Source organism: Pseudorasbora parva, chromosome 8 (genome assembly GCF_024679245.1).
Source record: "Pseudorasbora parva isolate DD20220531a chromosome 8, ASM2467924v1, whole genome shotgun sequence".
NCBI lineage: Eukaryota > Metazoa > Chordata > Actinopteri > Cypriniformes > Gobionidae > Pseudorasbora > Pseudorasbora parva.
Genome location: NC_090179.1, coordinates 14,044,085 through 14,056,330, shown reverse-complemented (window position 1 = coordinate 14,056,330; position 12,246 = coordinate 14,044,085). Strand labels below are relative to the sequence as shown.

Below are 12,246 nucleotides of genomic sequence, written 5' to 3'. Positions count from 1 at the left end.
CAAAAAGAAAAAAAAAGCAAGCCAATCGCATTTGGATGTGATCCTGGGTGGGTAGATGTGGTCAATATGGGCTTTACAGATTACAACGAGTGTTAGAGGTGAATGGTGCAGTCAGTTATTTTATCTGTGCTGATGGGTCAAATATTGAGGCTAAATTGTTACGCATAGTCTGTTACTTTACTTTTATTTTGCAATTGTATTCATTTTTATTCATTTTAACACGCGTCAGTGTCAGGTGTAATGCAAGAATTGTTAGAAAGTAATTAGATTACTTTTTTCAAGTAACTAGTAAAGTAACATTACTTTTAAATTTACAACAAAATATGTTACTTTGTTTTCCCATGTATTGACTGACAATATGCTCACTGTTATTCTGTCTTTGCTGCTGACATATGATGCAGTTCAACCATATGAATAAGCCAAAATTACTTTAGATAAACATCACATTTAGGCTATTTACACATCTGCACTTAGTGCATAAAGCAGCTGCCTTTTTATTTTGTTATTAAAAAAACAAGCAAGCAAGAACAGCCCAGATGAGAAAAGGTAATGCAAAAGTAGCAACGCATTATTTTCCACAAAAAAGTAACTGACGCAATTAGTTACTTTTTTCAGGAGGAAAACTAAATTGTTACAATTTACTTATTAAGTAACTTTCCCCAACACTGTGACGCGTCATACACTCTGAAACGTGTTCAAAAATTGGCTCAAAATATTATTATCTTGCCAGAAGCTGAAAATGTTGAGTCTTTGCCCATCATACACTTTCTGCAGACTGGCAAATCTTCGGCAACTCTTGTCGACTCATCTAGACGGCAAATCGGGACACAAATCTGAGCAAAAAGTCTTTGATTATGTTACTGACCTCATTTTTGGAGTAAAGGCAGTTTCTGTCTTATTGTAACATGCTCACTGGTTTTGTTCCCTGGTTTTGTTATGCACTTTTATTTGGCAGTGTATCTGTTTCCATGATTTCCTTTTTAGTTCCCGGTTCACTTTGTTCCCAAAGCTACCCTCAATTGTTACTTTAGCGATTCATTTCTATCACCTGTGCCTTGTCAATCCCCTTGTTACCCAGAGTATATACCCTTATGTGTCAGTCTTTATTTGTCAGTTGTTGTCTTTACATGTTATACTAAAGCTGTTGGATTATTTGTTTGTTTGGATTCATTAATAAACCGCTACAAAATAGATCATCACCTCTCCTGGTGAGGTGAGCCATAATGGCAAAAGAAGTCCAAATGCACACTGGATAATTTCAAGCTAAAGGCATAACAAGTGAAAAATCCCTCGCCCTCGTCTAGCGATCCCAATCCTCCAAATAGCAATTAAACATCTAAAAGTATCTTTATGTGTATGTTTTTGAAGAGGAGTACCTTTACTTTTCCCATGAAAAATGATCTTACTCACTTACCTCAGTGTGCAATTCCAAAATATAGACATGCATAGAAATAAGAGTACTATAAAATATCTTGGCAAATATTTGCGCATACATTATCTCTTATTTTGTGAACGTTTGGTTAAATGTCGTGGGAAAACATCTGATGTGTATCATTAGATCTGTGCAGTACAGTAATATATAGGCTCCGTGTTTTATTAATGTTAATTAAACAATTGTGGTATCATTGGAAAAAAAAGTTTAAAATATATATTTTCCTATAGAGATTTGATTTTGACGTGGTGTGTGTCACATTTGTTGTTATTACCAGGAATTTTAAGGTATGGTTGCTTGGTGATTTCGTTTAGGAACTTTCAAAAAAATAGACTTTGCTCAAATTTGACTTCGCTGACTCTGACGACTTCAAACAGGTGTACAGGTCTTTTTAATGAAGGAATGTGAAAATAACTAGACTCATTTTGCCAGCACAGGTCACATATAATAATAATAATAATAATAATAATAAATTTTATTTATAATGCACTTTATATTAAACAAAATCTCAAAGTGCTAAAATGCTAATATGTCTTACAATATTTGATCAAACTTTACCATAAGGTCCCATTAGTAAACATTAGTTAACTGCTTGTTTAGGCGTTTGTGTTAATCATTCATGTCTGTAGCACAAACTGTCCGATGAAAGTTTAATACTTAGGGCTGGAACTTTGAAAAAACATATGCTTAGCAAACGTGTGCATATGTTTAGTCTATTATACACGAGTAACTTCATTCATGTTTCGATGTGTCCGTTTTCTGCAGGTCTGCTCATCGGTTCGGGTTGTGCTCTGTATCCTCTCGGGTGGGACAGTGAGGAGGTCCGACAGACGTGTAACAACAGCTCAAATCAGTTTGAACTTGGTACGTCTACATGTCACCTTCACACTGAACTATATCTTCAAACATTACATTATTCACAAAGTGTTAGCATTGAACAACTTATGTGCTATGTCCAACAATTCGTTACATTTATATAGTGCTTTTCCAAAGCACTTTACATAGAAGAGGGAATCTCCTCAAACTCCACCAATGTGCTGCATCCACCTGGATGATGCGACGGCAGCCATATTGTGCCAGAATTCCCACCACACACTACACATTGGCTGATTGGTGGAGAGGAGAGGTGATTAAACCAATCATTAAATGGGGATTATTAGGAGGCCATGATGGACAGAGGCCAATGGGCAAATTTGGCTATGATACTGGGGTTACACCCCTGCTCTTTATCGAAGGACATCCTGGATTTTTAATGACCACAGAGAGTTAGGACCTCAGTTTAACGTCTTATCTGAAGGACGGTGCTCTTTGACCCATCACTATATTGGGGTGTTAGGACCCACACAGACCACAGGGTGAGCGCCCCCTGCTGGTCTCACTAACACACCCACCTGCATTACAATTGACCTTGCTTAAATAGATTAATTGAAAAAAAAAATTGCACACTATAGCATACTATTACAATTAAAAGAATATAATTAAGTGCAAACTAAATGTAATGTTTTCTGACAGTTAACTCCTACTTGCAGTATGTATTAGTTTAAATGTCTATTAAATGCAATTAGCTGAACTTTAGAGTTCTTTTTGACCAACTTATGTAGGACTTAAGTACTTATTTATTTTATAATTACTTCTAAATCAAGCACTTTGCATGTGCTTTAGTATGTTCAACACATCAAAATAAGTGCACTTTTTTAAAGCATGACGAAATATTATTTTATAACATAATCTCCAAGTTTCACAGAGAAGGCTGAAGTAGTCCCAGACTAAAATGCATGTTTGAGCTGTTTTAACTGAAAGCAACTTGCACTGAAGTATCTTAAAATATACCAGTGCCATTGTTTTGTATCAAGAAGATGCACACTAGTAATGTTTTTTATTTATTTTATTTTATAAAAGATACTTAAATGTCCTAATTGAACTAAGGCCTAATCCTGGCTTTATCTTTAGACCTGTCTTTGAAACCTGGGCTGCATTCAGCCCCGACAAAACATTGCAAAACTTTTTTTTTTAATGGAAACGGTGCTGCGTTGAACAACCTGTTCTGATGACGCAAGAGTTGGAACTATGGCAGCGCAGAAGGCCATTCTTTGTGTTCTTTTTGAAGAATTTTTGGAGCCTGATGAAATCTGTATAAATACGTGTTTAATACTGCAAAATGCAATATAGGACTATGTTCCTGCTCATCTGAACCATGATCTGAACGCACGCAAATGCTGCAAGATACAACCAATCAAATCAGAGAGAGCGCTCGCTCAATGCTGACACTGTATTTAAACAGAGCTGCGTTTCCCAAAAATATAATAAGAAACCATTTATGCTTTTGAACACACAGCCCAGAATAATGCTCATCAGAAGGCAGAGTTGTTATTTCACACTAAACAAATCGAAATTGTAGCCTACATAATGCAATTACACTCTTTAAATCTATTGTTAAAAGTTGATATTGATCATGTTCTATTCTGTAACTAATGTTAATATAAATCATACAGAATCAGAATAAAAAGGTTGCATTTTATGGGTGCAACATTCTATCACTGGCAGTCCCTTATGAAAATTAACCATGGTATTAAACTAGTATTTGTCCATGGTTACCACTACAACTAAACATTTTAACCATGTGTAAAAAAAAAAAAAAGATCTAATAAGTTGCAGTTAAGGCATATTTAATGTTGAAATGCCTTTCAAATATAATGGTATGTGGGTATCTTTACCCATTTTACTCTTAGTAATTTTAATAATTTAATACATTTAATAATTTCAAACTTCAGGGGCCGTATTCACAAAACATCTTAAGGCTTAAAGTAGCTCCATCATTGGCCGATTTAGGAGAAACTCTTAAAAATAATGGCTGTGTCAGTCCTAATTTTAGGACTCCTAAATTTTTGCTCTAAGAGTATTTCACGAAGCATTTTAGCACTAAAACTAGCTCCTAAATCCATGAAACATTAAAGACCAAATGCATCCAATTGGTCTTATCATCAAGACCAAAACACTAAACAATCCTACTGGCTGTTGCAGCAGTCCGGAGTATATATATACTCCTATATATATAATGAACTCCTCTCGTGCTGATTAAATAGACAGTTTGAACATGCTCCTCATGAACTTTGTTTATAAAAAATAATTTTTGCTTGAATTCAGCAATCTCTCGAGATGCAGACATGAGACTGAGACAATTAGCTGAACGTATACTAGTTTAATTAGTGACACTTTGCCTACTTTTTAAAATCTTTATTTGAATTGGCAAACATTTTTAGTTTAAAATCTTTACTTTAATATGGCAACGTTCTTATTTTAAACATTTTATTTGAATAGAGCAACATGAAGCCTCGTTCAACTAAATATTTCTATAATTAAATCTCTGACAGAGCCCTCCCCTATCAGCCAATCAATGTGTGTATAGTGAGTAAGCGTGATGACGTCATCCATAGCAACGAGGTCAACCCCGCCCTTACTCTCAGACTTCTCTCTGTTCTTTAATAAAAGTTGCTCTCAGCTGCTTTGTGAATAGGTTTTAAGAGAAAACTCGTAATGAAGAACTTTTACTGCCATTTAGAAGAACTCTTAGTGGTAAGATAAAATGTTTTGTGAATACGGCCCCAGTTTAAAGGTATCGTATCAGTATCGTAATTTGTGATACTGGCCTTGAAAGGATTGGTATCTTATCCAAAACAAAATAAGTGGTATGGCCCATCCCTACTTGCAATGCATTGCTAAACATATAAAGAACTACATCATCATGTTGATATGTAGCCTGACAAGCCAGACCCACATCAAGATGTTTGGTCTGGAAACTCACCATTGACAGGGCTCAATCCAAGGGGCGGGATAAACGGTTGTCTTTCAGACTCCCTCTGCACGCGATAGGATAGCGCTACAACCAACCAGAGCAACGAAGGTGAAACGGAGCTTGTTGATAGATTAAACATTCGCCGTATCCGGACACATCTTGGAACACATCTTCCCTTTTTAAGAATGACTTCAGTGCCGTTCTTTGTTCTTTTCTCAGAGAAAAGCTTAACTCCAAGTCTTCCAGAGTCGCGGTCAAAGCTGATTTGAAAGCCCACCGTTCGCCAGTTTCTGTGTTTACTAGAAGCACGCAAACGCAACTCGGCCGTCGTCATTATGGCCCCGCCCAACGACTCTATACATGATGTAATTGGCCTGGCAAGAGTTTACAGCTCAGAAGGGTATTGAGAGTTGCTAGACGACACTCGTGGGCAGATTACATTTGCTGCCGCTAGGGTGCGTGTAGATTTCTAGGCTAGTTGATATGCTATATTTACAATAAAACTCTTACGACAAACATGTCTTCTAATATCTTCAATTGTTGCAAGCTGTCTCTTAAACACAGCATGGTTTATATACATGTTGCTGCTGATTGGGCTGACATTTTTGACACACCCACTAATTTAGAGAAAACGCATCTCAAACCCTGTTGCACATCATTTCCAGGAAACATGACGTTCAACCCAGGAAACCGCAGCAAAATGTTACGCGCAGGTTTGAGCTTGAACCTGGTCATAGATTTAAAATGTAAAGTAAATCTTTTAATTTAAAATGATTACCAAATACACTGTTTAACAGTCATGTGCATCCACCATATTTAAACTGTGCATTCAATTGCTTTGAACAGTAACATCACAGATCTCTTCAAAAAGCCACAAGGATTGAGGTCATCATTCACGTTCAAACCCGTAGCACTGTGAGCGATAGTAATAGCGATGCTTGTCTTAGTAAACACCACTAAATGTTGCAAAATAAGCTATGAATCATGAGACTGAGAATAGAAAGGAATAGAATGCAAATGACCGTTGATTCAAGTACCCAGACTTGTACACAATCGTAGAGAGAGCTTGTTTTGCATTCAGCGCCTAAACTACTCTAATACAAATGTCAGACTTTGTCTGCATTAGGAAAATCCCAGACCTCGGCTGTTTGTCAGAAGGAATATTTTTCACAATAATAATAATAAAAAAATATAACATTGCTATTGCAAAAGCTATTAAGAGTGAAAAGGGCTGCATGATTTCAAAGAAACTGCATTATAGTGTAACATCAAGTAGGTCTGTCTCAAAAGAATTGGGAGGAATTGAGAATATTTCTTTCCTGAGGTTGTCTGCTTTTACTCTGGGGAGTTTTACTATTTTAAAGGCAGCACATGATTTAAAAACTATGGGCAAATGCATCAAATTTGTTTGAATTATTTGCCGCAGTGGTGGAACAAACAAATGTTGAACAGAAGTTTTGTCTGTCCCCCCATGAGTGCTGCTTTAAATTAGATACCAAGGGGTTTTGGACCTTTGATGTACCTATAGGGAACCTGTAACAGTCCTTAATGAATGCTTTCTGTCTTTCTTTCTTTTAAGGTACAAAACCTTGTCATTTCTCTTTATTTTGTCATTTGAAAAGCCTGCTGAGCCACAAAGCAGCATGAGTCTTTTTTATTCCCTTCAGTCTGATGCTATGTTTAGCGTGAATGCCCTTGAACTTATATAAATGCAAATAACTGCATGGCACACTCCAATTTTATGTAATTAATCATCATTATGATGCCACTGTTTTTCTGACTTTAATTAGCAGCATCGTTTGTACTTATAAAATATTCAACACTTCACTGATTTTAGAAGCTATAATGTTCATTTGACTATGACTAGACTAACAACTAATGGCTAACAACTTTATATGTTGGTACTATAGACTGAAAGTAATACTAAAACCATAAAAGAACTGTTTCATTAGTTGAAATAAAATATTTATAACATTTCTCAACCCGGTTCCGTGAGAAGGGGAACAAGACGCTGCAACTGTTTATTAATGCTATGGGAAATGTCATCAGTGTGATCGGTGTCTGAGGAGTGTGTAAACAAAAGTTAAAATAACATTGGCCCGTGAGTATAAAATGGTAAATGGACTGCATTTATATAGCGCTTTCAACAGACGCTATGGCCATCCAAAGCGTTTTACATATTGCCTCACATTCACCCATTCATACACCGACGGCAGTGTTTGCCATGCAAGGCACCATCCAGCTCGTTAGGAGCAGCTGAGGTTCGGTGTCTTGCTCATGTTCACCTCGACACTTGGTCAGGTGGAACCAGGGATTGAACCACCAACCTTCCGGTTTGTAGACAACCTACATGAACCACTGAACCACTGCCACCCAACAAAATGCAAAATGCAAAATGCCATCTGAGTTCCACGTCATCACCTCTTTTCTCTGAGGGAGACTTGCATGCAGGCCCAAGGTGTTGCAATGAGACGCAGTGTCTCTTTCCCCTTCTCAGGGAACTAGGTTGCATTCACAAACTAAGACGTTCCCTTTCGAAGTTGAACTTTGCAGCTGTGTCTGGTATAGGTACTATGGGGAACCAATACCCACTACGCCATCCTGAGGGAATGCCTGCCTCACTAGACTGTGAATATGAAAAACGTAGTGGCCATAGCATGAACTGACTCCACCGACTGCCGGAGTCAAAAACGATTCATCCCCATAGGGCCCGTGTCTCATAGGGCCCTATCATGTACCTGCCGCGACACAAGTGTTTATTGCTGGTTTCAGCCCGATGCAGATATCATTTTCATGTCCTGCACCACATTGTTTAAATAGCAAATGCATTTGCACTAATTTGTGCACCCATGGGAATGCTGGTCTGAAAACAAGGCACATTGTAGGCGCTTTGCTATTTTGAGGAACTGAAAACGACTGCGCCATTAACCAACAAAAACCTGGTCTAAAGTCAATGGCACAAACTGTTTTTGGTTATTTAAAGGGCGCGTTAGTAATATGCACCTATAGGCGGGTCCAGATGGTCCAGATGACATAGCAGTGGAGGTATGGAAGTGTCTTGGAGAGGTGGCAGTAGAGTTTTTAACTAGGTTGTTCAACAAGGTCTTAGAGAGTGAGAGGATGCTTGAGGAATGGAGGAGAAGTGTTTTGGTGCCGATTTTTAAGAACAAGGGAGATGTGCTGAGTTGTGGAATCTACAGAGGTATTAAGCTGATGAGCCATACAATGAAGTTGTGGGAAAGAGTAGTGGAAGCAAGGCTAAGGGGAGAAGTGGACATTTGTGAGCAGCAGTATGGTTTCATGCCAAGAAAGAGCACTACAGATGCATTATTTGCCTTGAGAATGTTAATGGAGAAGTACTGAGAGTCAGAAAGAGCTGCATTGTGTCTTTGTAGATTTAGAGAAAGCATATGGCCGAGTGCCAAGAGAGGAGCTGTGGTATTGTATGAGGAGGTCTGGAGTGGCAGAGAAGTATGTTAGAGAGGTCCAGGATATGTATGAGAGCAGTAGGACAGTGGTAAGGTGTAACGTAGGTGAGACAAAGGACTTCATGGTGAAGGTGGGACTGCATCATGGATTGGCCCTGAGCCCCTTCTTGTTTGCGGTGGTGATGGACAGGCTGACAGATGAGGTCAGACAGGAATCTCCATGAACTATGATGTTTGCGGATGACATTGTGATCTGTAGTGAGAGCAGGGAGCAGGTGGAGGAAAGTCTAGAGAGGTGGAGGTTTGCTCTGGAGAGGAGAGGAATGAAGGTTAGCCGCAGCAGGACAGAATACATGTGTGTGAATGAGAGGGAACCAAGTGGAACAGTGAGGTTTTACAGGGAGAAGAGGTAAAGAAGGTGCAGGATTTTAAGTACTTAGGGTCAACAGTCCAGAGCAATGGGGAGTGTGGAAAAGAGGTGAAGAAGTGTATGCAGGAGGGTTGAAATGGGTGGAGAAAAGTGTCGGGTCTGTTGTGTGATAAAAGAGTACCAGCAAGAATGAAAGGAAAGGTGTACAGGACAGTAGTGAGACCAGCGATGTTGTGTGGTTTGGAGAAATTTGCACTGAGAAAAAGACAGGAGGAAGAGCTAGAGGTAGCAGAGCTGAAGATGTTGAGGTTCTCTTTGGGAGTGACGAGGCTGGATAGGCTCAGGAATGAGTGAGACATTTTTCTGCTTGCAAATTCAACCATGTAAATAGTGAATCCGCCATGGCACAAACACAACTGGCTTTTAAAGGGAATGGGAGATGACACACATGTTACACCCAAACAAACCTATGAATCATTAAGAGAATAGGTACAACCATTTTAGACCTTGCACCTGGGACCATTTTTCCTGTCATTAAACTAGCAAAAGTTGATTCGGCCACTCACTAAGTGCACTTGCACCATGTGCTTTAGTCCATGCACTTAGATCATTAAAAATAGGGCCTATATAGTGACACTACTCCCAAAGCCAATATACTAGTATACATCCCCATACTTATATGTTCTACAGCAAGGGAAGTACATGTTGTTAACAACTGTTAAACTTTCCTCCCTCCTTTGCTGGACAGACCTCAGCCATATAAGGCCCCAAGAGCAGAGCTGTAATGGGAAAATACTCAACAGAGCCTCAGATGTGTCAGGTATATCTCAGCAGTATTTGACAATACTCTTAGAGAGCAACCTAATTCAGAGTGAAAAGGAGGGAATAGTTCATACCCTGACTTGAGTAAAGGCATTTCTCCAAGACTCACTATAGTTAATGGTAAACTATAGAAAGATACAATGATAAGGGCGGACACCCTTAGTTATCCATCTGATCACAGCTATAGAAACACCCCACCAAATGGGAGCATATATCCCTTCTTCCAAACCCAACAACAGTTGGTGAGAATTGTAAGTAAAACAGAGGGGCTCTTGTGAATTGGCCATCATAGTTCCGTTCATCTTGCCTAACTTAAGGGGTACTGGAGCAGACTTCCAAAGTGACTATGAATGTGTGCTAAAAACTTCTGTAATTAGCACCTCCCTTCGATATTGTCACTCATATAAGGGGAGCATACATCATCAGGAAATGGAGGCAAATGAAAGCAGAACAAAAATGCAGTTCGCCCAATACATCTCATCACCCATGTTATAAACCCTAGGGAAGCTGCAGGAGATCAAAGTCCCAGTTAAAGACCCCAGTGTAACTGGGGAAAGGGCATCCCATACCCTGTCTTGAGTCAAGATACTCTACGTAAGAGCCACTATAGCTAACATGTCATCTTTTCCTTTAGCACTAAACCATAGCATGCGACAGATAATCAGGAGGGATCAGAGGAAGGGAACGTCCTCTACTTATTAGCATTGTCAAACCAGGCCTATAGTAGATCACCCATCCAAAGGGGGGCATACACATTTACTTCAAAACCTAACAGTAGCCTGGAGTCGCCTCCATCTGACAGCACTGGAGAGTGGAAATTTGGTGGATTTTGAAATCATAGTGTGCAGGGCCCCAAAGGCCTGAATTGCCTCCACATATGCCTTGCCATTAGCCGCACGGCGGTAAGCAGAGGAGGCAGATTTATTATACCTGTGACCCCACAATTGAGGCTGCCATGCTGCCACAAGAAAAAAGTCGAGCATGAGGGGAGCTCCCTGACCATGGCTCATCACAGCGAGTGCATTCAGTTTCCTTGAGAGCTGAACATGCTTGCTCCATTGGCAAGGCAGAAGACTTCAAAGAGGATGCAGCACCAGGGGTGAGACAGCTAGCAAGCAGCTCTTTAAATGGGGCAATACTCACAAATTACTGCTCACACAATCTCTCCACATGCAAAAAAATGTAATACATGGGGGAAAATATATGAGCCGAGTATAAATTCCTCCATTATCTTGATACCACAATGTGGATATATAGACGGAATAAAAGGCTCACAAACGTGTACAGCGGAGACAGCAGAGGAGGCGGATTATTAATAACACCTGCCTCAACTCTCTCTGCATCTAATTCCTTAGAATTAGACACGTCACATTAATCAGTCAGGTCAGAAGCAGCCACAGAGCAACTTCATGTACCGACATAGAAAAAACATAGCAGGAGAAGCCCAAAAGGGAAAACTTCCATCAGGCTTCTCCCTATGCTCCATCTGCAACCCTCATGATTGATCATCGGTGGGCATGGGACCTGAACCGCGATGTGCAGATGCTCGACTCTCATCCCTCGAGAGCGAGTCCAACTTCCCATAATGAACACATCACAATGAATGCATTCAGCACCCAAGCGAGCCACTAGAATCTTATCTCTCTAGAGAAAATTAAGCAATGACAGCCTCTTACTGAGAATATATCTACATGAGTTCCTTCAACTTCCTTGAGAGCCGAATGTGAATGTGTGCAAGCACTAGAATCGCATCTCTCTTGAGTGACTCAAGAAATACTCTTCTTACCTCAAATTCAACGTAAAGAGCACATCTAGCTCCCTTGAATGCTCCAACTGACTCTTATTTTAAACGCGCATAGAAACAAGTGGCTCCTGAAGACAAAAAAACTGATGACGTGTAACTCATGCACCCTTTATACTCATGAGCATTCCACGTGTGATGCCATGGACTTCTGTCGGCCAATGATTATTAATTTTTGTGTATAGAGCAACTGGCTCAAAGTTATACTTAAAACTGTTCATGATGCTAGAAGGTTTGAGAGACTTGAAATGCTACATCCTATGAATATTTAAATGAACACTCCGACTTTTTGGTACTTTAGCATATTCACCGTATCCCCAGAGTTAGATAAGTCCATACCATTCTCATCTCTATGCGTGTCATAACTCTGTCTAACGCACACACCTCTAGCCTAGCTTAGCACAAAGACTGGAGGTAAATGGCTCTACTGTGCTCAATAAGAGACAAAATAACGGCAACATTTTCCTATTTACATGCTGTGACGTGTTTAGTTACATCGTGTACTAAGACCAACGGAAAATGAAAAGTTGCGATTTTCTAGACCAATATGGCTAGGAACTAAACTCTCATTCCTGCGTAATAATCAAGGAACTTTGCTGC

General features: G+C 39.5%; 1 protein-coding gene across 1 annotated transcript in view; it reads left to right on the top strand.

The window, feature by feature from the left end:
• The window catches only part of LOC137084168 (lipoma HMGIC fusion partner-like), a 124,073-nt gene that overhangs the window by 111,063 nt on the left and 764 nt on the right, over positions 1-12,246 (top strand). The window contains exon 3 of the mRNA XM_067450164.1: positions 2,198-2,296. Within this exon, the coding sequence (XP_067306265.1) occupies positions 2,198-2,296 (99 nt within the window). The remainder of the gene's footprint in view (positions 1-2,197; positions 2,297-12,246) is intronic.